Here is a 27,665-nt window from a genome sequence, read left to right on the forward strand (position 1 = left end):
ACTAGAAAGAGTTGTGTAAGTAAGGCCGCGGGTTGTAGTTGATGATGTGATGTGTAAGTGGAAGACGCGCTTCTCTTTGATCACTTCAAACCCATGTTGATGTTAGTGCAAATGATGTAAAAGCCCCCCACTGGGATCAACAAATATATATGACATGACCTAAGAACGAAGGAGCCAGAACAAAAAAAAAAGAGTTCACCTCGGTAGGCTACATCTCTTGGTGCTCATGCTGGGATTCGAACTCGGATACTCGCTAAGCCTGTCGTCGAGTAGGCTGGTTGGTGTGAAATTGATTGTTGACCTTAAACCACTCCACCAACCAGCAAGTTTGACCTGATCCATCGACCTAGACGGACGCCTGCTTTCTGGTGACAGGAATGGGATTGAAGGGGGGTATATAGGCATTCTGTGTATGTTCACTCCGGTGATAGAATGGGATGAAGTCGATGTTTATTCTGATAAGGTAGGCGCTGGCGGGGCAGGCACCACTCTCGAGTGCTGACTTTCCATGGCCGCCCCGCTGCAAGCACTTCCACAGCAGCCCCTGCAGTTACCCGGCGCAGCGGCGCTTTTCCGCCGGGCGCCCCTGCGGCGGGTTCCCTTCTCCTGTCTGCGCGTCCCGTCCCGTCCAGTCGCGGAACCAGATTAATTAGACTCGAGCTCGACTTTTTTTTTCCTCCTTCCCGGGCCAGCAAACGCCTCCTTGTCTAACCTCACCTCCACCTACCTAAGTATCCGACTTTACACCAGAGCTCGACTGCCTCCCATCTCATCCCGAATTAGAAACCTCACGATCACGCGATGCTCTGCTCTTGTCGCCTGAGCCCCCTGCGGCTTTTCGTCCAGGGTATTTCGCAATTGCACATCTCTGATCCCATCATCGCACCGAGACTCCCCCAATACGTCAAGAACAACCGTACCTTACAGATCAGCCAAGCCTCCACATTTGCGACATCGGCCGTTCACAACAAAAAGCGTGACTTCATACCATTTGAAAAAGGAGGAAAGCAGGCTACATCAAGAGGACCACTGGAAGAACAACCCGACGAAGAGCCGGCGAAACCGAAGCGAGAAAACTGGCAGCTCCAAAAAGAGGCCCTAAAGAAGAAGTTCCCCGACGGCTGGAATCCGCGCAAGCGCTTGTCCCCGGATGCAATTGCTGGCATCAAGGCGCTGCACGCCCAGTTCCCCGAGGAGTACGATCTGAAGACGCTCGCCGACAAGTTTCAAATGTCGCCTGAGGCGATCCGCCGTATTCTGAGGAGCAAGTGGCAGGCGACGCCCGAGGAAGAAGAGGACAGGCAGGAGAGGTGGTTCCGGCGCGGCGTTAATGTGTGGTCGCGGTACGCGGAGCTGGGCCTGAAGCCGCCCAGCAAATGGCGACGCGAGGGCGTTACCCGAGACCCGTCGTACCATCAGAACCGCAAGGAGGCGATACAGAGGAGGAAAGAGGAGGAAGCCAAGGAGAATGTTGGGGAGAGGCTGCAGCGGAAGCTATCTGATACCATCATGTGAGTGCTGGACAACGGCGACTGCACTTCTTTTCGAACAGCAGCTCGAATACCATCTCAGCTCTTACATCATAACGGCCGGCACATGGCCTCAAAAATCTAATCATGAACATTACATCAACCTACATCTCCAGCGCAGCGATTGTCAAACTCAAGCGGTCGAATATGCGCATTGTGACCGAGCCAATCATTCACCCCTAGCAACTGCATGAACCCCATACTTCCCATTGGATGTGGCTGCCTATCAGCCTTCTTTGCGACCGCAAAGCCTCACTCCGTGCGCAAGACGAAGACCTTTATCATCGGGAAACATATCAACTAGTTTTTGCAGAGAAATACACCAGTAGCCGCAAACAAGTTATGAGACTTCTATCCACTGAGACAAAAAAGTTCGAAGTCTTCGATCTTGAAAATGCTCCACCTTACGCGGTGCTATCTCACCTTTGGGAGCACGACGAGGTTTTGTTCCAAGACTTGAGGGACGGCCAAATGCTACGTCCAAGAGCTGGCCTTCGAAAGATAGACGCCGCTTGTCTTGTTGCCCAAGAGCGAATGCTGAGGTATATCTGGATTGATACTTCTTGCGTGGACATCGAAAGCGAATCCGAACGAAGTGAAGCAGTCGAGTCCAGCTTCCGCATCTTCAAATCAGCGGCGTTATGCATCGCCTATCTGTCTGACGTTGAATCAGAGCGCTCTTTGCCGGCTGGCCATGTTTTTCTGACCGACAGGAATCTTGACGATAATCTAGAGGGCAGATTTCGACATACGTTCAAACGCAGTAGATGGTTTACGCGGTCCTGGGCCCTGCCGGAACTTATTGCCCCACCCGAGCTTGTATTCTACTCCCGAGGGTGGGAACTTATCGGTACACGATCGGAGCTCCGGAATCACCTATTTGATGTTACTGGTGTTGACACCTTCATTCTCCAAGGTGGTGATCTCGCAAAGGTATCCGTGGCCCGGAAGATGTTCTGGGCCACGAGTCGCAATGCGTATCGACTTGAGGATATTGCATACTCGCTGGCCGGTTTATTTGGCGTCGATATGATGCCAATCTATGGGGAGGGCAACGTAAGTGCATTCTTACGTCTGCAGGAACACATTGCGAAGACCGTTTCGGATCCAACCCTTTTCGCCTGGAGAAAAGATTGGCTCCAGAAGTTCACGACGTGGGATAAGTGCAAAGATCTTGTCAGCTCAAGTCACCTCCGGGACTTTTTGGCAAGCAGTCCAGGCGCCTTTAGTCACTGTGGAAGCATGTTTCCCGCTATGGTGACCGTCGACGACATGAAGCTAAATCAGAGGGACTTCGGTAATGATGACGATACTGCGTGGGAAACTAGTTCTGTGGCATCCTTCCAATCGTCAGCAACCACTTTGATTGAAGGTTCGACTTCGACACCGGTCACATCGGGCTTGGGCAACGCCATATCATTCTTGTCCGAAAATGATGCCTTGTATCCGCTCTTCAGATTGGCCATGCAAACGCCTCGGGTAGGACCTGACAGGCTGCGAAGGAATCTGACCCGGATTCTGCGGTCCCTCGGCCTGGAACTGGCGATAGAAGCGATGACCAAGGAAGAAGCTCTGTCCGCAGTATTTTTCCGTGTCTACCGGCTGGCAATCGCATCAGGGGTCACCTCGAGAATTGCCGAAAAGAGCCTCGAGCCCATTGCCCTCGACCAGCCGAGAACCAAAGCGCCAGAGGATGCTCCAGGTACTCTTTCTGAGGACCCTCATCGAGATGAATTCGCGCAGCTCGAGCAGGAAGACGACGACCTTGGCCAGGGAGAAGGCGATGATGCTCCCGAGGAGAAGGAGGGACAAGCGAACGAGTTGAACTTCGAGTCCATCAGAGCCTTTGTTCTCTCCAGCGGGGCTTTTGAAAACATGACGAGGAGACTGTCCGATTTTGTCAAACCAACCTTCCGCACCCAGGCCCAGAAGCTTGTTGCAAAGGTCCTCGAAGGCAAAGATACATCAGAGGACCAGTATTGGATTGGCATGAAGGATAAGATGCAAGTCGTCCTGACGGAGCTGGAAGAGTCAAGTCCTGAAAACTTATTGCTGGACATTGAAAGCACGCCGAAGAGGCTCGAAGTATTCCAAACCTGGGCGGAAACTATGACCAAGGAGGAATGGGATTGGTGGCCTCTGCCACCTCCCAAGCATGCTTTGAGCAGCACTGAGGCACGAGTTGGATGGCGCTGTGTAAGTTCGATGCGTCGGTCACTCACAGAGACTCATGTTGCTAACGTTACACACTCAGAGGTGCGGCATATTAAGATGGGAAATTGTGCCAGCGTCATTCGCAAGTAACATTGCAATTCTGCTGCAGAAGTATCCTCTCGCAAGCCGGGATCATACAGTCTCAGCAAGCAACCCGCAATCAGACGCTTCGCCGATGTCTTCGAAAACCGATGAGACCTCATCGCTGGGAACGAGATCCATCAAGACTTCCGCCCCCAACGAATTATTAAAGTCACCCGATCCAACGTCCAGGAAAATTTCGCTAGAGAAGTATGCTGATATAAGCCGCCGGGTTTCTAAAGCCGTAGCAAATGGTATGGTCTCCAACGCTCCGCTAACATCTTCAAAACCTAATGAGACCTCATCGCTAGGCTTAAGTTCCACCAAGACCTCCAGCGCCAACGAATCATCAGCATTTCCCACTCCACCGCCCATGGTACATGTCAATGCTCAGACCCTAGACGCCTTCCCATGGAAACTATTCGAATCGGAAATATTTGACTCCGAAAAGGAAATAGAAGCCTTGAGAATGGCTTACTGGCTGGGAGTTTCCTCATATCCAAAACTCAATGAGATCTCATCGCTAGGCATAGGATCCACCAAGACCTCCAGCGCCAACGAATCATCAAATTTACCCGATCTAACGCCCGAAACTGAGCACGCGCAAATGAGAGCCATTCTTCCAGAAACACGAGCTAGGCTGGGTCCAACGTCTTCGCCTGGTCAAAAGAGTCAAATTGATCAGAAGAGTCAAACTGGTCAGAACCATTTAGCCTCATCAAGCAATACGGTATCGGTTACTCCACCGACATCTTCACACCCCAACGAGATCTCATCGCTGGGAACAAGATCCATCAAGGCCCCAAGCGCCAACGAATCTTCAAAGCTACCTGACCCAGTGTCCTCGCCTAGTCAGGATAATCAGACTGGTCAGAAGCGCGAATATCCCCGGCCGAGGTACATCTTTTTGCTCGCGACTACGGGTCGGCATCGGCTCAGGCAACTACCCTCGCTCTACTTAGACACCGCGGATTTTGGACAAGAATTGCGAAAAGCATATCGCGAGCTCAAAGGCTTCTGGAGGTGGTGGTTTTCGCCTTACAACTTCTCCCATTGCGAGTTTGTGCGTGTAAGTGATATCCTTTCCTTCGTCCTAAAGCGAGGCAAAGACAATAGACTCTTCCCCATCACGGCCTCGTAAGATGGCTAGCATAATAGCACGCGAGCCTGAAGACTCACACTAAATTCTCACCAGTTCGAAAAGTTCTGCCGCAACGGCTTCGCCCACCGCGGCCTCGAAGTTCCAAACATATCCCAAAAGGACTACTACTACAACCCGCGTCCCGCCCTTCGCGAACCCCCGGTCTCTCCCGAAGAATTCAGCCACGTCTTCCACTACACAGCCAAGCGCGAGGCCGTCATCTGGGCATCGCTCGGCCTGCCGTTTTACGATACCGTCGAGGCGTTGAGCGACGATACCGTCGGCTGCATACCGCAGCGGTACCACTACCTTGACGAGCGGAGTAATCGCAAAGAGGACTTTTGGGGTCTGTATATCAGAGAACGACGGTCTGCGTTGATGACGTCGGTGTATATCCTGCTATGCCTCTCGCCATTTTTGGCGTTTTGCTTTTTGTACTTGTTTGGAGTTATTTCGGGGGATATACAGAATGCGACGACGCCGCTTGCGTTGGCGTTGACGGCTCTTGGGTTGTTTATGGGGTCTATGATTAAATCTTAGGGGGGCCAGACACTTAGTCGATGAGCCAGGTTTGTTGGCCTTTCGTGGCTTTAGCAGGATTGTATGAGGATATATGGATGTTTGGTGTTGGAGTCTCATATCAGGAAAGGGTTGAGTCATTATCGTAGCTGGTGTGAATCAGACGTCGGTCCTCCCTTTCAGCAGATTAGTTCATTTTTCACAGTATTGCTACTTCAATTTTCAAGACGTGGGAAGTGTGCAATCACCAAATAATGACAGGAACCTTTCGGCAGGTTTATATTTCGCAACTCTATAAGTGCCACGTCATGAAGACACCGGCTTTAAGTATAGAATCAAGGGATCAAACCATTACATCGTTCCTATGCACATAGCCCGCACTCACTCATGCACATCAAATTTCACTCAAACTACTAAGCCTCCAGCAAAAAACGACCCGAAGCAAAAAGCAAAAGAAACTGTTCGCCGAATGACTATGATTCCAAGGACCGACCGCGATTCGAACGCGGGGCCTAGAGATAGGTTGCTGCTGAGGAGCTGCAATCTCTCGCTCTACCACTGAGCTATCGATCCTGGGTTAGGCGGGATGAAAGGCTTAGTCATCTGGCTGTTGGGAAAGAGGGCGTCTCCATCGTCTCATGGAGACTCTGGCAAGGAAGGAGAAAATGCAGCAAGGGGACACATAAGCGAGAGGCAAAGAGAGAGAAGCGAGTTGGGGACTTGAGAAGTGGGAACCGTTGATGTGGATGATGTGGTTACATGACACGCTTCGCCTGCAGACGTGGAGTGGGGGCTTTTTTTTCTGCTTAGCAAATTGTGCATATGTAACCATATGAACATGTTCATCGTATGCAGCTGAGAAGGACGGGTGGGACATGGAAAACTTGACGAAGCGCGGGATGCTTCACATTCACAACAAGACAGGTAACGGAGCGACGTGCGTTTGTGGGAAACTTGCAAGTGACATTTGAACACAAGTTTGATATTTCGGCTCCCAGTGCTAGCTCCTTCAACCTAGGGCTATGTTAATTAATGTACAGGGCGAGGCCAGTCTAAACACAACGCTAGAGCTTTAGATACCCAAGGAGAACTCGACGCCGACATCAATGTCACGGGCTAGAGGATTACAGTTAGCATCTGAGCTTTAAGAACGAGTGTATGGGGAATTCTATGACTTACCCATCTTGACAACCTTGGACAGTTGCACAGCCTTCTCGGCGGCGGTCTGGAGGTCGTCGATGGAGAAGATCTTCATGCCAGAGTTGTTGATGATCTCGTGGGCGGCCTCGACGTTGGTACCCTGGAGACGGGCAATGATGGGGATCTTGAGGTTGAGCTCCTTGGAGGCGTTGATGAGACCCTTGGCGATGAGATCGCAGCGAACGATACCACCGAAGATGTTGACAAAGATGGCAGAGACCTTGGGGTCGCTCGTGATGAGCTCAAAGGCCTCCTTGATGGCGGCGGGGGTGGCACCACCACCGACGTCGAGGAAGTTGGCGGGGGTACCCTTGTTGAGCTTGATGATGTCCATGGTGGCCATGGCCAGACCGGCACCGTTGACGAGGCAGCCAATGTCACCGTCGAGCTTGATGAAGTTGAGGCCGGACTCGGCGGCGCGGACCTCGTCGGCGTCCTCCTGGGTGGTGTCGCGGAGAGCGAAGACATCCTTCTGGCGGTAGTCGGCGTTGTCGTCGAAGCCGAACTTGGCGTCCATGCAGAGGACCTTGTGGTCAGAGGTCTCGGAGAGGGGGTTGATCTCGATCTGGGTGGCGTCCTTCTCGAGGAAGATCTTGTAGAGCTTCTGGATGGTGTCCTTGGCGTCCTCGATGCACTGCTCGCTGAAGCCGAGCTTAACGGCGATGTCGCGGGCGATCTCGTCGGTGACACCCTTGTTGATGTCAATGTTGGTGGTGATGATGGCGTCGGGGTTCTCCTTGGCGACGGTCTCGATGTCCATACCGCCCTGGGAGGAGGAGACGATGACGGGGGCCTGGGAGGCGCGGTCCATCAGGATGGCGAGGTAGAACTCGCGGCGGGCGAACTTGCGCTCGCAAATGTAGACGGAGCTGCAGAGCTTGCCGCCGGCGCCGGTCTGCTTGGTGATGAGCTTGTGGCCAATCATCTGCTCGGCGAACATCTCGGCCTCAGTGGGGGAGTAGATGACGCGAACACCGCCCTTGAGGCCGTTGTCGAAGGTACCCTTTCCACGTCCACCGGCGAGGACCTGGGCCTTGATGACCATATCCTCACCACCAATCTCCTTTGCGATGGCCTTGGCCTCGGCGGCGGTCTTCGCGTTGGATCCCTTGGGGACACCGACTCCATACTAAAAACGAAAAAGCGACCCTCACGTTAGCTATGGTTTTGGTTCTTTATCGCGCTGAGCTGGCTGAGAAGCTCCTGAAAAACTGGCCCCCCCGAAAAGGAGTGGGGCCCCATGTATCGCAGATTCTCTGGTGGGTGTGTTTACCTGGCGCAGAAGGTCGGCGGAGAGGTACTCGTGAATGCTGAGGTTTCTCCTTTGTTGCTGGGCAAGGCCCGGGTATCTGGGAGCGGCGACCTTTGAGGAAGTTTGGATGGCAGAAGCCAACCGGCTGCGTCCGAGCTTGAACATGATTGTGAAGGGGGTTTATGTGTTCGTGTCGCGAAGGACGGGGGGTGGTTTTCGAAGATCGGAGGAAGAGGGAAAAAACGTCAAGCGCGCCTGTCAATTAAATGACTGACAAGAAGGTCCCGACGGGTGGGATGCAAAGGCGCGAAGTCGTAGGAAGGAAAAAGGAAGAGGACTGACGAGGAGTCCTTCGAGTGTGCTGTGATGCAATTGGTTTTGCAGGAAAGCGCTATCTCCAGCAATCTCAAACGGGAAAACCAGAGGTTTCTGGGCCGCGGGAATTCCCGGTCCTCTAGTTGGTTTTCGCTCGGAACAAAGCTTCAGCCGAGCTACAGGGTTCCACCGCCGCTTTTAGCTGCCAACGGAGCTTGCTTCCTCCGCCAAAACCGTCGCCATATTTCTGTGACCCTACACATCTAATTGTAGGGAAGTACAAAGCAGAACCTGATAATAACAGATGTATTAGCTCATATCTTCATTTTTCTCTTAGGACTTCACAATAACTCCATATCACTAGGTGTTCCATCACTGGCCGAGGCACGGGATAGCTCCGTCGAGAAGTCAAGGTCGAACTCGGAGACCATCCGGTAAAGCGGCTGAAAGTGGCCCGAGCTCCGAACCCGTGCGCCTGTCAAGACACAACACCAACCACGTGTCTGCACTGCTGCAGGAAGCTGCATCTGCAGGCTCATCATGTGGCGTCATTTCTTCACCTCGACTTTCAGACATTGCTAGGATCCAGCTTTCTGCACGCTGCCAGGCGACTCCAGAAGCAGCACGTTCATTTGTACTCAAATTGTTGAAAAACTTACACATACACCAGAACAAATCTTGACTCCCTCGGCTCAGCTCCAACCTACCCCTTTCTTGAGCGCCATTGCGTATAACCATATTGCGGCATAATGGCAACCGAGATGAACCCTACCTATCCAATCGTCTTGTCTGATTCGGTATAGATGCTATCTTGACGACATCATATGTATTTCGGAACCGAGAGGTCGTACCTATGACGGTGAAACTCTCTTGATCGCAGTTTTGGAACCTGCTACAAAGTCAGCGACCATTGTTGAAGTTGTCAAAGGTTGTGACTTACAGAACTCATCTCGGTATGACTTCGCCAGTGCGCCAGAGTCAGCCTTTCACCACGTTTAATCCATCCACTATATCTGTTGCGTGACCGCTGAGTTGGTGGACGTAATACTCAGGTGCCGCGCTGGAAGTCGGGCGGAGAGCCTTAGATGTTGCCATTTTCGACACCAGCTATCGGCTCTGGTACAACACTGACTACGACTGACCATGACTGGCATACATGGACCAGGACGTAGACGGGCCGGTCTTGCGCCAATACCCACTGAGCCACGACTCTGCACAGTATGATCATGGGCAAGGCTTTCCCCAATCGTCCCAACCACAGCCTCAGTCTTCGGCTAGCCAACCACCATGTGCTGATATCCGCTCGAGCTTGATCCAGCCCCCTCGCGGTAGTCGATCTCGCAGCTCGAATGATCTCCTTGGCATTTGATAGCAGGCTGCCGGCAAATTGCAATATTCTGCGCAGCCAAAGACGCGATGAGGGTTTTCCTTCTTGGTGGGAAGCGGTGGCTGCCGTGCTCTTGTCGTCGTCATCCGTAGGCGTTATTGCGGAGGGCTGGACATAGCAGGAGAGCTGGTACGAGTAGTATTCCTCAACGTACTGCTCATCGGACGCATCGTTCTCGAATTCCGGTAGCCGGCAGAAGGGGTTCTGTGGTAGTGTTGTTGAAGTATTCCAAGTAGTGTTTCGCGCATTTGTATGGCTCCAGTTGCTTCGTGCCGGGCAATACGAAGGCCGCTGACACACATCCATCTGGTTTGAGTTTCGTCATTCCCAGCATAGGATTTTACTAGAGTTGACCGTCAGGGTTCATGTCGTTAAGCTGGGTTGACGATGGGCTGTGATGTGGAAGTCAACCCATCTTAATGCCTTGACGGCTTAATAGTGAAGGGCGAGGCGAGACTATAGACGTCCCGTTCTCAAAGACGGCAGTTCTTTGCGTGTCCAGGCATGACAGCCATTGAATCCGGTAGAAGCCTCAATAACCCTAGGCTGCTCTGAGTTCAGCAAAGGTCCTTGGGTAAGCAGGTGCTGGTAAAAGACTCACACATCATAATGCAATTTTAGTACTCAGACTAGAAGAGACGCGAACCTCAAGGAGTAAGAACATGCCTGATGATTCTGCTGCATGTTAGGTACTAGAATGAAAGAAGCGATAAAGGAGCTGTCTTAGCAAGCCTAGTTGCGAATTTGGGAAGACCCCTGTCTTTGATCTGATATGACTTTCACTTTGTCTCAGCAACACTTGTTGCTTCGAAGTCGTTTAGTAACTGGTTAAAATCCGATTTCTTTAAAGGAAAGACGGACCAAAATGGTAATTGGCAAAGAAGAGCAGATCAAGAAAGACATCAACAGTCACAAGTGTCGGGCCGGAAGAACCTATATCATCAAATTGACTCCGATGCGACGCCGGACGTAGTGATCAGGCCATTCCACTCCGCAAATCCCAGGACCCATCTCCGAGATCCCTCCAGCCACAGCATCTGTCGGCACAAAATGGATACCCCTTCGGCTATTGCGATTCTCGGATGAAGGGGCGTCCACAACAACCATCGAGCGGAAGGGAAGGGGATCCACCGTGAGGCTCAACAGACATGTCGTTTCCCTGCCCGCGGTTAACTCTCTTGAATTCCTCTCGAGATCCCAGTCGTCGTGACCGTTTGACCTTACAATACCCTTGCTACGGGAATAGCGTTCCCATGCATCTCTCCCGTTTCTTGAATGTTCTTAGCTTGCATGCTAGCGAAAGGCACTCCCGGCGGACACTTCCCGAACCTTGCCCATATCTATTGACACTGACCAGGGTCGATGACGCGAATTTTGGTTTTTTGTTCGGGATGATTCCTCGACGGGGTCTGGACTTTGGTGTTGCGGATGATGGAGATACTCGCCATTTCTTCTCGCCACTTATTCCCGGGTTTTCTCCCTCACGAAGACACCTCCAAAACTTCTGGAGACCAAATATCCTTCTCATTTTTTTTTTCGGTTTCCGAGCAGAGACACCAGGCTGAACGTGTCCGCTAGCTACCGTTTGCTGATCGGCCGGATGATCGGCGCCTTACACAGCTCGCGGTCGCAGTCGCAGTCGCGAAACCGTTGACGACGTCGCAGCCACAACCGCAACCTCGCAACGACGAAGCCAGCGAAACAGTTTCAAGTAGGGCACCGCTCAGGTCTTATCGCACACCCGGTAATAGAAAGATGAGGAAAAAAAACTGTTGATTCCATGATGGAATAGGCTCCACATCGTATGTTGGCCGTAGGAACAACAAGGAAAAGCGGGCTCTGACATTGCGAAGACTCTCCGAACCAGTCCCGAGCCAACTTCAAGGTGAGGTGAGAAGACGTTGGAGGCGATTGGCGAAACCGCGAATGTGACTAACCCAACCAGTACGTACCCCCTTTGAACCTCACAAATCTCGCGACTAACTTGTACCTAGACCATTTTTTTCTCCTTTCCTCTCAACTTTTCACAACGCCGTCTTCTTCGAGATTTTGCTAGTCTTCCTGGACTCGAGTGAGCCTTGGACACGAGACCGAGCAACGACTGCAGTCTTATTGATAGCGGTTCCAAGGAAGCGAGACGCACATGGCATCGCACTTTGGAGTGCGCCGGCGGCGGCAGTCAGCCCGGTGCTAGCTACTTAGGCAAGCGCCCAGTCGAGATTGTTCTTCGTACACCTCAGCCGGGGCGTCGAGCTTTTGCAAGTGTGCAAGCCGCCCACTCAGCTCAGCTTCACATGCAGGTAGGTCATGGGTATTACATCCAGGGGTCCCACAAGACCGTCTTTGACCTGGGCTCGGCCGGCCATGGTCTCGGAGGTCATTCATCGTGGGTATATAATCTCACTGGGGCCACCCTTTCCCGAGAAGTCTCCCTCCCCTTGTCTCGGTTTTCCTGTCTCCATCTCCAGTTCTGTTTCCTCGCCTTCGTTCCAGAGTCTCTACGCTTTCTTGTCAAGGGGGTCACCGTTTGACCTTTACCAAGTCCAGTCGATCTCTACTTATACCCTCATACACACGCATACACATAGACCCTCTGGACTTGGTTCACTGGTCCCTTGATCCCTTCCTTCTACTTCATCTCTCAAGCTCCAACAAACACCAACATCGCAATGCCTTCCGAACAAAAGCCTCTCAGCTGGTGGAAGCGCCACTGCACCCCGCCGCCAGCCATCAACCGAACTCCCCAGTGTCCATGTTCCGCCTGCTGGAACGGCAACGGCGAGCACTGGAAGACGACCGTTCCACAGACCACGGCGCCAAAGTACGCGTCCATCCCGAGCCAAGCAGCAGCAAAAGAGACACGGACGATGGCTCTGCGACGAGAGTCAGAATCAGACCTGACACCGCTCCGCCGCGAAGAGACTTCGTCGACGACAAACCTCAGCGTCTACTCCCAAGATAGCAACGCCAGTTCAGACCGCGCCTCTGTCACCGACGTTCACCGCCTAGCTCTGGGAAAGGAAATCGTCTAAGAGGGTAGAGAAGGGAGAGGGAAGGGGGTGATGAGGGATGGAGGGGAAAGCGAATGACAAGAACGCGAGGAAAGCTGACTACATCTGGGCTACATTCACCCCGGGAAGTGGCATCTTGGCGTTGGGGAAGTCTGGACCATTCTTTCCGACAATTCCTCTTTACTTGCCCTGTGTCGCTCGAGCAGGGCCGGCCGTCCTTTCATTCAGGCAGGTTGGATCACAGCCCCTCAATCCTGCCCCCGGACGCCAAGACGCTTACTATCGTCAAGAGCGTCGTTGTTCTCGCAAGCTGCACAAGCGACGGTCCAGAGCACCAGATTTAGGGTTTGAGATGCCAGATAAGGGGTCCTTGGGTCGCAGTCGTTGGACGAACTGGGAGCGACGCCGGCGGGCGTCCACCCCCTAGCTTTGTGTTAGCGGGGGTGGTGGACTGGTCCCGTTGGGCTGGTGAGATCTCAATCCTGGGGAAGTGATAGGATGGGGTAAACAGAAACATGCTCTTGGGTCTTGGCCCTGTGGTGTGGTGCCGTGCCGCTGGTGGTTGGCGTGCTAGCTATCTCGCTTTTGGCTTGAGGTGGGCTTGGAGAGTTGGGGTAATGGCAGGCCTGACCAGGTATGGTATGCCGGGGGGTTTTGGCTCCCGCATGTCAGCCAGTCAGGCGGGACGGAGAATCAGCCAAATGAGGTTCGCTTGGTTGGGAAGCCGTGACTTGGATGTTGTGTCAAGGCGATAGATACCATGAGATAGAGAAGGGTGTTTTGGTGTTGGTACATTGCGGAGGGCGTTACTTTCTACACGAACACTGGAGGATGCTATGGGGTTCATTTTGCTAGTTCAATAAACATTACACCAAAGACTTCGGTACCCGGGTTTCCAGTATGATTTATCTCATCTTTCAGATAGCTTCCAGGTTTCTGTCATTTCTCTGCTCCTCCTACTGTCTCGAAGAATCATTCGAAGCTTTGGCGGAGCATCTACGGCCCCATCACGGCCCCGTTATTTTTGATCGGTCGGGAACCTAACCCCACCATTGCACCGGGAGCCGAATCAGGTATTTTTGGAGCAACAAGCTTTGAAAACAGCACGCAATAGCTTTAAAGAGTGACAACAGCAGCACCTTAAGGCGATCTCCAACAAAGATAGTCAACAAAACAAAAATATAGAACGCTTCTGAGCGGCAAACACAGCACTGGGAGTGCAAACAGCAAAAGACAAGGACCGACCGCGATTCGAACGCGGGGCCTAGAGATAAACTGCGTTTAACTGCAATCTCTCGCTCTACCACTGAGCTATCGATCCAAGTGGTTATTGAATGTGAGCAGAACTGCCAGAGCAGTGTTCAAGTCGGGTGAGAGGACACGGTGGCTGCAAATGACAAACAGAATGGGTCTCTGTGGGGCTGAAAGGCATGCAGCTTGGGGCGGTACAGTCACTGTGGAGGCCGTTGCTATTCTACGTCACTAAGAGCTCACCCCAACGGTCTGAGCTGGTGGCATGTAACTGAGGTGAGCTCCAGAGCTCAACTTTGAATCACACAAACTACCAGCCTGTCAAACCAGACTCGATCGAGTCCATCCCACACATCTCGAAGAATGGCACCACATGTAGATCCAGCCATCCTCGAAGCCCTCCAGCTTGATCCTGAACAGACCAAAATCGCGTCTCATGGCGGCTCCGGATTCGCATCATCTTTCAAACTCACCTCTGTCATCGATGGTCAGCCCACCAACTTCTTCGTCAAGACGGGCTCTGGGAAAGACGCCGAAGTCATGTTTAGAGGTCGGTGAAACCTGGCTGGAGTGCAGAGCAATCTGGTGAAGAAACACATCTGCACTTGATTTGGCATCCAAAGCTGTCTTAGAAGCAGGAGCATTGACACTTCCCGCAGGCGAACATGAATCGCTAAACGCAATCCACAACGCCGTGCCGAATTTCTGCCCAAAGTCGCACGCCCACGGGCGATACCAATCATCCCCGGGCACATACTTCCTCGTCACAGATTTCTTGGATCTGGGATCCTCGGCCCCGGGCGGATCGGGCATGTCGCTGGCCGCGAAGCTCGCCAAGATGCACACGACCCCGGCGCCCGTCCCGAAGGGATTCGACAGGCCCATGTACGGCTTTCCTGTGAGCACATGCTGCGGCTCGACGCCACAGGAGAACGCGTGGAAGGAGACGTGGGCCGAGTTCTATGCCGAGAACCGGCTGCGCGGCGTTTTGCGCGCAGGGATCAGGAGGAACGGCGCAGACGGAGAGTTGTCGGAGGTCGTGGAGACCGTTGCGAGCCGGGTTGTTCCGCGGTTGATCGGCGAGGACCGCATCAAGGGGATCAAGCCGGTGGTGATCCACGGGGATCTATGGAGCGGAAACCACGGCCGTGGCCAGATTGCGGGTAAGGGCGGCGCGGAGGAGGTTGTCTACGATTCGTCGGCCGTGTATGGGCATGCCGAGTACGAACTGGGCATCATGAAGATGTTTGGCGGCTTTGGGAGTAGTTTCTGGAACGAATATAATGAACTGGTGTCGAAGGCGGAGCCAGTTGAAGAGTGGGATGATCGAGTTGCACTTTACGAGTTGTAAGTCCACTCCCTCGCGTCGCTTCGAGCTTTCGCCCACTTGCTTGAAGGGGGGGTTGCCATGGTGATTTGCCCCGCTAACTTGTAGGTGTCGCAGATATCACCACCTCAACCACTATGCGTTATTTGGTGGAGGATACCGCGGAGGCGCCATGGGGATCATGAAGAAGCTGATTTCAAAGTATGGCTGAAACAATTGAAGTTTACCAGTATTACCATGACGTTGGGAAGATTGGTTTGTGCTTGAGGAATTCCACATTAAAGCCGGCCCGCGCCGGTGGGAACCATGAACTTTGTATTAGCGGCCAACCGAAATGACTGACAGCTCTTAGTTTCAGGGACGGCAGCACTGGATGGACACAGACGTCTCCGTTGAAGGAAAATTGTAGTCAGGAGCCTCACATCGTATCTCATTACCCATACAATTCACCATGACTGGTCCGCTATTCGACGGAGATACCTCACATGTCGTGGTCACGTCGTCTGATGTTTTCGAGGGGATTTTGGAGAGATACCAGGATTCACATGCCAGGGGTTGCCCTGAGACCGAGCCTCCAATCACTGGGTGACTGGCCACTCGTTGGGAACTTGGGGGAGGGAAACAGCACGGACCAACCATTCATCCGGCGCAACTGCACACTTTCCCACAGTGGAGGGCAGTAAAGCCAGGTGGGAAAGGCAAGATTAACGGCCCATGACAGGGGAATTTGATCACAAGGGTCGATGTGGTCACTTCCTCTCCCAGCTGCCAACTCCCATTAGTACGCACTGCACTCTACTTTCGCCCCTGTTGCTACATTGCACCCGAACAACGTTTGGCTTGCTCTCCCGTTCCTTTTCTTCCTCTTCTTCCTTACCTATTTCTGGAAAACGACAATGACCGAATAAACCCTACGAGACTTGCCCCTCCACATTATTTGCTTCACTCGTCGCTGCAACCATGAACGGCCACTTTGCTGCTGTCGGCGAAGAGCCGGATGCCCAGAACTACGAGCATGGCATCCAGGTCATTGACGATCAGAAGGACTTCAAGTACGATACAATCTCCCCCGCCTCAACGAACCGACGATGATCAGCGGCTAACTGACTTCTGTACAGCTCCCATGTCGCAACATATTTGCAAAAAGTGCGCGTCGCCGAGGCGGGGTTCAACTACCACCTCATCTCCGTCTTCGGCTCCCAATCCACCGGCAAGTCGACGCTGCTGAACAACCTCTTTGGTACCGACTTCTCCGTCATGTCCGAGACGATGCGCCAGCAGACTACCAAGGGAATATGGATGTCCAAGAACAAGAAGGAATCCGGCATGGCCGAGAACATCATCGTTATGGATGTTGAGGGGACTGATGGACGCGAGCGTGGCGAAGACCAGGATTTCGAGAGAAAGAGCGCTCTGTTCGCACTGGCAACTAGCGAAGTCTTGATCGTCAACCTCTGGGAGACACAGGTCGGCCTGTACAATGGTGCCAACATGGGCCTACTCAAAACCGTCTTTGAGGTCAACCTACAGCTCTTCCTCAAAGACAAGCAGTAAGTCGCCCTGTGCGTGGGCAACCCCGCCGCTCGCTAACAGCCTACACAGGTCGAGCTTGAGATCACTCCTCTTCTTCGTAATCCGAGACCACCTTGGCACGACGCCCCTTGCGAACCTGCGCAACACCCTGGTCCAGGACCTGACTAAGATCTGGTCTTCCATTTCCAAGCCGCAGGGCCTCGAAAATTCGCGCATCGAGGACTACTTCGACTTCGCCTTTGCCGCCCTCCCCCACAAGATCTTGCAGGCTGATAAGTTCACTACTGAGATCCAGAACCTGGGGAGGAGGTTCACTGCGGGGCACCGCACGAGTGGGGCCAGCACTCAGGAGTTCGATGGCGGTGTGTTCCTCCCCGAGTACCACCGACGCATTCCCGCCGACGGCTTTTCGCTCTACGCTGAGGGCATCTGGGATCAGATTGTCAACAACAAGGACCTGGACTTGCCGACACAGCAAGAGCTGCTTGCGCAATTCCGTTGCGATGAGATCTCGAGGGAGGTCCTGATTGGTTTCGATACTGCCGTTGTACCGCTCGAGGAGAAGCAGTCCGAATCTGCCAGAGCCGGTAAGCCCGCGGTACTGGCCGATCTGGGTGTGACGGGACGCGAATCTCGTGAGAAGTGTCTCAAGGCATTCGAGATTCAGGCCAGCAGGTATCACAAGGGTGTTTACTCGCGCAAGCGCCAAGACTTGGAAGCTAAGATCGACGGCCGCCTCAAGACGCTTTACAACGCACAGTTGTCCGCCGCTCACAAGGCCGCCATTGCTTCCTTCAGTGAGCACGTTTCGGGTGCTGTCAAGGCTGGCCAAAAGTCCGGCGCGGCCTACGAATTTGCTGAGATCGTTACCGAGGAGAAGAAGAAGACGCTCGAGTTCTTCAAGACCGAAGCTGAGAGCCTCGCCATCCCTGGCGTCGCTTGGTCCAACTTCAAGTCACAGTATGTGTTGTTTGAGAAGGAGTTGGACGACGTGAGCGGTAAGCTGCGCAAGGAAGAGATGCGCCGGTTGGCCACGAGGGTGGAGCGATGGGTCAAGTCCCGCTTGGGCGATGCGATTGGCCTCGAATTCAACAAGCTCGGCTCCGGTAGAGCTGGATCCGGCGCCCCCGAGACTGGTGAGAAGCCTGCGGAGAAGGATCTTTGGGATCGTATCTGGACCGTGTTTGTCGATATCGTCAAGGACGCACAGGGCAGGTTCACCGACCGTGCCAAGAGCTTCGAAGCTACCCAGGATGAGGTCGAAGTTGGTCTCTGGCGCCTCAGGCGCAAGAGTTGGGTCGCCCTGCGCGAGAAGATTGAGGAAGAGGTCATGGAGGGCAACATTCTGTTGAAGCTGAGAGAAAACTTTGAGGACAAGTTCAGATACGACGAGGCTGGCGTACCAAGAATCTGGAGACCTACAGACGACATCGAGGGCATCTACACCAAGGCAAGAGAGTCGACGCTGACGCTCATCCCATTGTTATCAAAGTTCAAGCTTTCGGAAAGCTACGGACCTCCTGAGTTGCCTGCCTGGATTGGAAATCAACCCCGTGGAGTTGAGCCCAGCGACGAGGAAGACTTGACACCGATTGGCGGTGTCGATGAGGAGGATGGCAAGAGCCTCGAGGAGGAGATGACTGTTCTCAGCGAGAGCAAGCGTCAAGACCTCGTCATCCGGTTCAAGAAGACCGCGGACGGTGTCTACGTCGAGGCCAAGCGTAGTGCCATTGGCGGTGTCGCACAAGTACCCCTGTACTTCTATGCTCTGCTGGTGGCTCTTGGATGGAACGAGATCGTTGCTGGTGAGTTGTGTCTCTTTATTATGATGTGTGTTGAACCGAATACTAACTTACGACAGTCCTGCGCAACCCGTTCCTCTTCGTCTTCCTCATCATGCTCGCCGGAGGTACCTACGTCGCGTATACGCTCAACATGCTCGGGCCCATGTACCAGATGGCCAACGCGGCCGCCAACCAGGGTGTCGAAATTGGCAAGGCGAAGCTGCGCGAGTTCATTGAGAACTCGGACACGGCGCGGCAGGCGCTCGCCATGCCCGCACGCGATAGCGATTCCATCAGCATGGACACGCTCGACAGCCGGGGCAAGAAGAAGAGCGCTGAGGATGATATTGATGACATTTAGACTTTTGTCTCCCTCGTGCGCGCGCGCGTGTTTGTGTGTTTAGGTTAAGGTAGTTAGTTGTGAACAGCTGAAAATGAGGCTGCGTTCCAGACGCCCGATAGAGCGAGGGAAGAAGGGGTTTTATGAATAGGGAGGCAAAGGATATAATGTCTATAAGATACGTTTTTCAATTTTGATGAAGTGCCATGTGATACCCGTGTAAGCCCATGACTTTGCTCGCACGATATCGTCAGCCTTGATTTTCATATGAAAGGATTTGACACAAGATGATGAAACGAGGTAACCTGCGCATCCACGGCTTCTGGTTTCACATGTTTGCTATACATCACCAAGTCCATTCACAAAGTACACTGTTGCAATGGCAAGCTCATCACAGAAAACGGGATCCAATACTCAAGAAACGCGACTTCGTGGATATTGATTGATGCAATTATAAACCTCCCTTCAAAAACACAAAAAAACAGCCGCTACTCCTCATGATGGTCCTCCAACTCGCTCATCCCGGACCACGGCGCAAGCTCTCCCCTCGGTTTAAGAAAGTCCTGTTCTTGGACCCAAAAGGGAAACCCTCATCCAACAGCTCGAAACCGAATCCAAACGGGCTACCTCTTGAGCCACTTTTCAGAGGGAGAAAGAGAAGACGGGATATCTCGCAAAACACACTGCCGACAGCCAAACAACTAGAAGAAACCTAACAGACGAGCCGATGTAGATCCGCCGTCTCTATCATCCACAAATCGACTTTCAGCCTATAGTCGTATCCTGGGAGAAATTGGCCCCCGCATTGCTCATCTCGCAACCCTGAGCAAAGAAGATGCGAGCTGGGTTTTCGTAGTCGTTGTGGATACTGTAATAGTTCCCTGCACGACAGTCAGTAAATCGTTCATACTCAAGACGCAGACAGGAACGGCTTACCTCTTGGCACAAACCACATGCCACCGGCGCTTATTCTAAACTGGGACTCGTGTACCGTAACCAAGACCTTGCCTTGGAAGACGAAAAACACCATCTGCATCTTACGCGAGTTTTTCGGCCGCTTTTCTGCGCCGGGCGGGAGGTCGACGACGCCCGAGCCGAAGAACGGCAAGCTGAGGGTCTTTGCGAAGCGAAACGTCGCGTCCCGAATGTCCCTCGTCTGGATGGCGCCCGCGGCGACGGCGATCCGCTCCTCGTCGATCTCGACCTGCTCGTTGATAGCGGGCGGGTTGAACTCGTGCTCCGGCTGCCAGACCACAATTTCGCCGTCGACGCTGCCCGGGTCCTGCTCCCATGGTTCCGCCGGCTCCTCGTCCTCGGATTCGACCTGCTGTCGCCGTCTGCCTGCCTTGGCAGTAGGCCTGCGGCCTCTTGGCCTGCCCTTCCTCGCAGCCTCCCGCTCCTCTTCCTCCACGCGGACGACCTCCTTGACGCTCGGCAGGAGAAATCTGTTGCCCTTCTTTCCATCTTCGAAAGCCTCGTCCTCGTCGTAGGTGACGTGCTCGTTCTTCCAGAACGCCAAAGGCTTGTAGGACTGGCGACCGGATCTCGTGTGGGTGATGGAATGGGGGTCCTGCTTCTGCTTTTGCGATACCAGACCGCGCGCTTTAGGCATGGGCGGCCCCTTTTGCACCACGCCCAGAATCGAGTCCTCGCCCGCTGCGGCTTGCGGCTTGCGTCCTGGCCTGCCTTTGGGTCCTGGTTTGGCTTTTGAGGCGGCCTTGGCCGTCTGCTTCGATGATTCCCCCTCTTCCTCCTGGGGCGCAGCTTTCGGCCGCCCCCTTGCTCCGCCCGTTGCCTTCTTTGGTTCTTTCCGCTGTCGTTTGGATGCGCGATCGTCTTCCTCTTCTTGCTCCGCCTTGTCTCCGTCGGAATTACGCGAGCGTCGTCGTTTGGGCGCGCTGACCTCTTCCGCCTCAGGCTCAGGTTCGTCTGACTGGGTCTTCTCCTTGCCCTTGCCCTTGGCTGGCCTGCCTCTCCTCTTAACAGGCGCTTCTTCTGGTTCGGACTCACGGTTTGACTGTTCCTCTGCCTCTTCCTGGATAGCTGGCTTCGCCTTTGGTGGACGGCCTTTGCGCTTGGTAGGCTGCTTCGGAGCCTCCGCTTCTGAAATTTCCTCTGTTTCCGATGCTGCTGGCTCAGATTCGGGTTCTGGTACTTGACCGTCGTCCATGCTGACCATTTGCATCGACTCCTCCTCCCCGTTTTCGACATGGCCATTTTGCGCCTGTAGCACAGCCTCCTCTTCTTCTTCGTCTTCGGAAGAGACTGCGCGTCCACTCTTGAATCCGTTGGGACGTTTACCGTTCAACCCGGGTCCGTTTTTCTCCAGGGCGCCGTAGTCAAGTTTGCGTGAAACTGGAGCTCCACGAGTTGGCTGAGGTTCTATCGGCGACGATGATCTCCGCTGGGGTGACAGCCGTGTCGGTGACGAGGAAGGGCCGAAGCTCGGGTGGCGCATCGCAGGTGATCCGAGGTTTGTCTTGCGCGGGGAGGTCCCTCGGGGAACGAGCCGAGGGTGGTTCTTCATAATGGTGGAAGGCCCGGGACCGGATTCTAATACGGAGCTTCGTCAGAAAGCCAGCGATGTTGCATGATCTCAGTAGGGCTTACCCGACTCCAGCTCCATGTCCTGTTCTCCATCGTCGCTGGCGGATCCATTGTCCTTCTCCGGTGAGGAGAAAAGGCCGTCGATGGGTTGCATGCCATGTTCGTCGCGTACGCCCGTGTCGGGCAATTCAATGCCAGTCTTGCTGTTGGGATGTCAGTCTAACAAGTCCATATACAAATTCGAGCTTGCGATCCACGCCAGCCCGAGAGAAGGAGTGCGCGACGCACCGTCCTTTCACACCAAGCTCATGGAAATCGCCTGTGGAGGTCTCGCGGCGACGGACGTTGCTCTGTCGCGGCGGTGCCATTGCGAATGTGTAGTTGTGAAATGGTCCGGTTCGAGAAATTTGATTAAAATTCGAGATGGAGCATCCCGATCTGGGTCTTCAGCACGAGTGACTCGGGTGAGAATGAAGGGACGTTGTGGACCAGATCGTGGCCGTGTTTATCTTGGGGTGAGGTGTTGTTGGGGAGGTTGACCGCGCGCAACTTTTTGGTTGGCAAGTAAATTGACGACGCGCGCTGGACACACCTGTGTCGATGGACTTTCAGTGGCCGGGGCCTGCTGCAAATCGGGGTTGACAGGGGCAGGTACTTGTGGACTTGGCGCCCCTGCTCAACGCGTCCCCATTAATCTAGACGCGTCGAGGGGCTAGCCAACAAGATTTCCCGGTCCTAAGTTCAAGTCACTTTGAGTGAACAACTGACCTTGGTCTTCACAGTCTCAACTATTTTGGTATTCAGCTCGGAGTTTGGAAAAGACGTGTTGCACTTAATTCTCAAAATATACCCATACGACAACATACCGTTCATACGACACTGCTCTTTTACCTTAGAAGCGATACCTAGGGCGAATCCAGATTGCTCTCAACTCGTCTCCAGTTCACCAGTCACAATGGAAGACTCTCCAATGGTCGAGGATATCGCTCTCGAGACTCCAGCCCCGGGTGCCTTTGTTCCCCCTTCTATCAACGAAAAGGCCATTCTCTCGGGCGACTCATACACATACTTCTCCCCAGTTCCCTCAACACTTCTCCCACCAGCCTCATCGACAAAAACCAGCACACCTGACGAATCAGATTCACCGGCAGCGTCCGGCACTCCAGTCTGCTTAGGTGTCGATGAAGCCGGCCGCGGACCGGTCTTGGGACCCATGGTGTATGGTGTCTTTTACCTACCCATTCCCCTCTCGGACCCCTTACTCCGTGAGACCCATCACTTTGACGACTCCAAAGTGCTCACACCGGCCGTCCGCTCACAACTCATGACGGCTCTGTGTACGCCGGGCTCCGACCTGGCCGAGACTTGCGGCTTCGCCATCTCAGCACTCAGTGCCCGCGACATCTCATCAGGCATGATGCGCCCGGGAGCCAACTACAACCTCAACGCCCAGGCCATGGACGCCACCGTTGACTTGATCAAGGGCGTCTTTGCGCAGGGCGTCAACATCCAGGAGATTTACGTCGATACCGTCGGTCAGCCCGCCGCCTACCAAGCCAAGCTCCAGCGCTTCTTTCCCGCAACAAAGATTACAGTCGCGAAGAAGGCAGACAGTCTCTACCCCTGTGTATCGGCCGCTTCTGTATGCGCAAAGGTTACCCGTGATGTTGCGCTTGAGGTTCTCTACAAGGGGCGAGCCCCTGAAGCTGCGGCAGAGGGAGAGGAGGCCATGGCTTGGGGTTCAGGATATCCATCAGATGGACGGTGTGTTTCATGGATGAGATCTAACATGCACCCGGTGTTTGGATGGGGTCCGGAATGCCGATTCAGCTGGGGCACGGCCAAGGACATGCTCGAGGCCAAGGGAAACCCAAAGGTGGAATGGCCGGTCGAAGATGACGGCGATACCGCGCGGATGACAGACTTCTTTGCGTCGGGGAACAGGGAAGAAGATGGTGATGAATTAGGGACTTGGTTTGGCAGGCCGGCTGGCCTAGAGGCGTTTTAGTCTGATAGTTCAGATTGGGATTGTAAAGTATGTCTCACTGTTTGAATGCCGCCTTGAAGGTGTTAATATCTTGCGCTGCCTACCCTTACGACGTCCACATGTATGACCGGCGATATGTGAATAGGCTGCAGTAAACAACGATGATTTGCTTACGTTTAATTCTCATCGACATCGTCTACAGATAGTGCCTTGCCATTGTGTCATTATGTCTGTAGAGTAGAGAGTCAACCACTGTTACGTCACAGTCCTTCAATGAGGTGGTCGGTCGTAGTCATACAGTCCCCGGCTGCGTCTGGCTAGCATCACGAACAGCCTCATTGTCCACGTTTCTTAGTATAACCATGTTCCAAGTGTTGACAAACAGCGACAAACCAATGCTTTGCATTTGTCCACCTCAGCCATTCCAATGCTGGTCATGTCACACGGTTCCTATCATTTATTGGCGTGTCTATGTGGCACCTCGTCATGCTGTCTGCTTGACTCGCAGCTAAGACGGTCTCCTCTTGGTCTGGCCATCGTCTCGATTTGGCAATGAACACACTTGCACACTCTATGTACAGCTATCATGATCGATCTATTCTGAAGGACAGGAAAACACGTAGGATCAATTTTCATCGCCGCATGGTCGCATCTTCCATTGGCTACTTTTTATCATAGAGTAGATAGGCTTATTTTAGGTTTCTCATCACCGTATTGACCAGCCATAAAAGCACTCAATATTTGATGGATTCAGTATAATTTACATGTTGGTTGTCGGAGACGTTGGAAGGCTCCTAGGTAGCCTATCCTTTGATCACAAACTTTTCATTGGCTCAGCCGTGATCGGTACCTTCATTTGAACATCAATTGTCACTTGCGCTTCTTTTCTGAATGCTTTATGTCCAATACGTGTAACAAGCGATATTCACCTCGGCTCTGGAATGCCTGTTCGCATCCTCTCTCTTATCACTAAAGAATCGGCCAGGTCAGCAGGCCCCTCCCTTTCCATCAGTCACTTGACTGTGGCAAGTTTACAGGAAGTCTTTCACTCGGTCCTTGGGCATTGAACGGCTGCGGGAAGGATCGAAGCAAAGTTACGATGATTTCGAGTGTTCCCTGCTCACAAAGAGGGCATTTTGGGGTGGCGGTAAGTGGATGATACTTACCACCAAGATACCTTACAAGGAAATCAGCATAATATGGCAATCATTGTTTCAGGCATTGCGACATGGATAGAAAATCTACGTGACATAAAAATGTTTAGGAAAGATTGTTCGAACCCTGAAAAGATCTACGTAAGCCGAAGCTGCGTTTCCCTTTCAGCAGAATCACCGGGCGGTAAAGGCACTGTTCACGTACAAAGAGCTTCACAGTTGACGAAGAAGCGCAAGTCTGAATCCGCAGGAGAACTTACGGAGGCAAGCTAAGGCGACTACTCAAGTCATATAATTAAAGGCGATCTTGCGCGTATCGACTATGCGTAACCTGTCCACGATATACTCTACCAGACGTGTTCACCCTTTGCCCTACTATCCTTTCTGAACCAATACGCTTTACTTGCCCCCAATCCGTCAACGAAACACTTTTACAAGAGCCATTCGTCGCTTTGTTTCCGCGCTTGACTCTGAACTTACTTCCTTGCCGGAAGCTTCACCATGTCGTTGCCCAAGACCCCTGTTAGAGCCAGAATCAGTAAATTATGGAACCCAAGTGACCATGCGTCACTTCTCGGGAAGAAAGGCAACCACCTGATTCTGGATGAGGGCACTGCCGGAATCATTCGGAACCCTACCGAAAAGATAGAAGACCGATATCTAAAGTTTGAGGTTTACGGTCAGGAGGACACTCGCTGGGGACTTTATTGCAGCACCAAAAAGTTCAAGGACTTTGCCATCGTTTCTGAGGAGATCCTCGAAATGGTCACTCTCCCGGCGCCAGGTTCTCTTACGGAAGTTGATAAGCCGACTCCGGTCGCAAAGGCCGATGAAAGTATCGAAATACCGTTTGAACGCCTTCTCGTCACATTCTTCGAGTCGTGTAAAATTCGTAATGATGATCTAGATCTTGCCGGGGTGAGTCTCCGTCAGCTTGAAATGTTGAAACAGCCAAAGAAAATCACGAGCATCGCGGGGAAAATGGTTCAAGGTCAGTGAACGAAGGAACTTGTGACGAGAACATGAGATGTTGAGAGTAACGCTAGGTTTCGAGAAGATGGGAACTCTTGATTTGTTTCGAGGTGGAATGCCCAGCCTCAAGGAAATCATATCGAGGGCTACCGAGGTCGATAGACTCCCTGCTGAGGAGAGAAACAACTTAGACAACGAGCACGTACTCTACATCACTGTCTACCACGGGAAGGACGACTCTTCCTCGGAAAATTTCAGAGCCCATTGCTTCTGGAAGATGAGCACGAAGGGAACTGAATACGTCAACAGCCAACGGCAGAAGATCGAGTCCACAATGCCATCCCGTCGTTCCGTCATTCGTTACGAGTATATGAAGAACTTCCTCAAGAGCCACAAAGGAAAGTGGGCTATCTATCCCATCGCCAAGATGGAGAAGCCTGACCCCTCTGACGGCCTATCATGGCATACTTGGGCAGAATAGGCAATGATTTCTCTATACGATGCCTACCATCCAGGCATGCGAGACATGTCTTGGGAGGGCTTCAGTAACCCGGCCACCTGTTTGCCCGGTCAGGTCGCTAGTATATGTACAGGAATCGCTGCCTTGATTACGGCATCTGACGCATTTTCTTCATTCGCGAGACCCAGCTTCTTAGCTAGTCCTGGCTCGGAGAGTGGCCTTGAGAGTGGCCTTAATTGGAACAGCCCAATCTTGGAGCTGTATTGTGCTGCAAATGGCCTTTGGACGGGGCCCGAAAGAATTCGTCATGGGGATGATACATCTTGCTGGCTCTATAAGGGACCGCCGTGCAGAGTTGACGACAATGGTGATATCAACGACCCCAATAGACTCTCCGTCACCTTGTTTCCACACCGAATGCCAAAAAAACGTAAAAGACGCGAAGGAAAATATTCAGCGCCTCCGCCTTCCTTTGAGGAAGAATCATGGCGGCGAATGGAAAGTCAAGGATGGCGACTACGAAATTCCTGCAGTCGAGATTGCACGTCCTTCGACGAATCCTTGCCATCCTTGTTCATACGAGAAATTTGACGGCGTCGGCCTATACGGTAACTTCTTGGAGACGTTCAGAATAGCCTATCGCATCGAATATACGAATGCAGATGGAAACCTCGAGACTAGGTACTTGACGTCAGACCTTTCTGGGAGCCATGGTACGAAAGAACAGAGAGACTCTATCGAACAGAAATGGGTCCAGGCAATATCCGTCCTCGCGACATTTGAAGATGAGTGGAATAGGAGACCCAAACGTGTCCCGGCATCCCTCATAGACGGGTGGCCGATCAGGCGTCACAATATCGAACCCAACTTCTTCACAGAGGGACTCAGAGCTGTTATTCCCATAAAAGTAAAATCGGACCGGCTCAAACGACTTACCGACAGGAAGACAAAGAAGCTATGGAAGAGCAATCTTGAAGCCAAGTGGTTTCCCAATGTCGGAAAAAATTGGCAGCAGCCATTCGTTATCAAAGAAAAAAGCACTTCTCAACCTTTAGAGGCTGGTCACACTGAGAAAGCAGGCGATGGCAATGTCAAGTGTAAGGAGACGTGTCGATTCGTTTACGACTCAACGACGTCTCTTGATCCCGAGGAGGATACCTAGGGCGACCGAAAGGACCAGACTGACTGGGAGATATGCGACATCTCTGACTAGCAGAGGCCGCTCTCGCGCTTTGAGGTCAATTATTTAGTCCCCCCGTGTGGTGGTACACTTTGCAATCGAATGTGTTTGTAAAACTCACTAGTTCGAGTACTTGGTTGAATCTATTGGTTTCAAGAACTCGACTGAAATGCATTTGCGAGACTGCAGTCATTGGTACCCGAACAGCCGTCCGGGCTGTGGTCATATCGAGGTTCCGAGCCCGATTCCAGACCCACTTATTACGGGATCCTTTTTGGTCAGGCCCGGCCGATCGGCCGGGTAAGTGGAGTCATTTCCGATTGTCGCAGCTTTTAATAGGCCATCTCTACGGAGTACAGAGTATCCGTGCATCCCTTACCCAAGGTCGGTAAAGCACCTTAGGTACCTTTGCAATTCCTACTGGTGTCGTCGGAAGTTCTGTCTTTGCCTTCACCTCTGGTTGCTTAGTCGTTGTTGGGTA

At 52.9% G+C, this 27,665-nt stretch overlaps 9 protein-coding genes across 9 annotated transcripts; 6 read left to right on the top strand and 3 right to left on the bottom strand.

Annotated features, from left to right (window-relative positions):
* Window positions 1–801: 801 nt before the first annotated feature.
* On the top strand, window positions 802–5,498 carry CABS01_14798 (mitochondrion organization and biogenesis protein; the record flags this gene model as incomplete). The annotated part of the gene is made up of 6 exons (XM_060548136.1): window positions 802–1,511; window positions 1,713–1,788; window positions 1,902–3,725; window positions 3,784–4,893; window positions 5,020–5,311; window positions 5,434–5,498. The coding sequence occupies 6 exons, from the start codon at window positions 802–804 to the stop codon at window positions 5,496–5,498; spliced, it is 4,077 nt and encodes a 1,358-aa protein (XP_060392900.1).
* A 1,058-nt stretch (window positions 5,499–6,556) lies between these two features.
* CABS01_14799 (succinyl-CoA ligase subunit beta) lies at window positions 6,557–8,101 on the bottom strand (the record flags this gene model as incomplete). Its single annotated transcript, XM_060548137.1, has 3 exons — window positions 6,557–6,600; window positions 6,664–7,813; window positions 7,958–8,101. 3 exons carry the CDS (start codon window positions 8,099–8,101, stop codon window positions 6,557–6,559), a joined length of 1,338 nt encoding a protein of 445 aa, XP_060392901.1.
* A 1,231-nt stretch (window positions 8,102–9,332) lies between these two features.
* On the bottom strand, window positions 9,333–9,944 carry CABS01_14800 (uncharacterized protein; the record flags this gene model as incomplete). Its single annotated transcript, XM_060548138.1, has 2 exons — window positions 9,333–9,842; window positions 9,939–9,944. The coding sequence occupies 2 exons, from the start codon at window positions 9,942–9,944 to the stop codon at window positions 9,333–9,335; spliced, it is 516 nt and encodes a 171-aa protein (XP_060392902.1).
* A 2,363-nt stretch (window positions 9,945–12,307) lies between these two features.
* On the top strand, window positions 12,308–12,670 carry CABS01_14801 (uncharacterized protein; the record flags this gene model as incomplete). The annotated part of the gene is made up of 1 exon (XM_060548139.1): window positions 12,308–12,670. The coding sequence occupies one exon, from the start codon at window positions 12,308–12,310 to the stop codon at window positions 12,668–12,670; it is 363 nt and encodes a 120-aa protein (XP_060392903.1).
* A 1,593-nt stretch (window positions 12,671–14,263) lies between these two features.
* On the top strand, window positions 14,264–15,438 carry CABS01_14802 (fructosamine kinase; the record flags this gene model as incomplete). The annotated part of the gene is made up of 3 exons (XM_060548140.1): window positions 14,264–14,450; window positions 14,560–15,247; window positions 15,345–15,438. 3 exons carry the CDS (start codon window positions 14,264–14,266, stop codon window positions 15,436–15,438), a joined length of 969 nt encoding a protein of 322 aa, XP_060392904.1.
* Window positions 15,439–16,187: 749 nt separating this feature from the next.
* CABS01_14803 (sey1) lies at window positions 16,188–18,905 on the top strand (the record flags this gene model as incomplete). The annotated part of the gene is made up of 4 exons (XM_060548141.1): window positions 16,188–16,279; window positions 16,346–16,777; window positions 16,830–18,565; window positions 18,622–18,905. 4 exons carry the CDS (start codon window positions 16,188–16,190, stop codon window positions 18,903–18,905), a joined length of 2,544 nt encoding a protein of 847 aa, XP_060392905.1.
* A 744-nt stretch (window positions 18,906–19,649) lies between these two features.
* On the bottom strand, window positions 19,650–21,799 carry CABS01_14804 (cupin; the record flags this gene model as incomplete). The annotated part of the gene is made up of 4 exons (XM_060548142.1): window positions 19,650–19,765; window positions 19,821–21,437; window positions 21,495–21,634; window positions 21,720–21,799. 4 exons carry the CDS (start codon window positions 21,797–21,799, stop codon window positions 19,650–19,652), a joined length of 1,953 nt encoding a protein of 650 aa, XP_060392906.1.
* Window positions 21,800–22,386: 587 nt separating this feature from the next.
* On the top strand, window positions 22,387–23,439 carry CABS01_14805 (ribonuclease HII; the record flags this gene model as incomplete). Its single annotated transcript, XM_060548143.1, has 1 exon — window positions 22,387–23,439. One exon carries the CDS (start codon window positions 22,387–22,389, stop codon window positions 23,437–23,439), a length of 1,053 nt encoding a protein of 350 aa, XP_060392907.1.
* A 1,634-nt stretch (window positions 23,440–25,073) lies between these two features.
* Window positions 25,074–26,025, top strand: CABS01_14806 (uncharacterized protein; the record flags this gene model as incomplete). The annotated part of the gene is made up of 2 exons (XM_060548144.1): window positions 25,074–25,563; window positions 25,619–26,025. The coding sequence occupies 2 exons, from the start codon at window positions 25,074–25,076 to the stop codon at window positions 26,023–26,025; spliced, it is 897 nt and encodes a 298-aa protein (XP_060392908.1).
* Window positions 26,026–27,665: the final 1,640 nt, after the last annotated feature.

This window comes from Colletotrichum abscissum (assembly GCF_030869225.1).
Source record: "Colletotrichum abscissum strain IMI 504890 chromosome Unknown Scaffold_58.1, whole genome shotgun sequence".
NCBI lineage: Eukaryota > Fungi > Ascomycota > Sordariomycetes > Glomerellales > Glomerellaceae > Colletotrichum > Colletotrichum abscissum.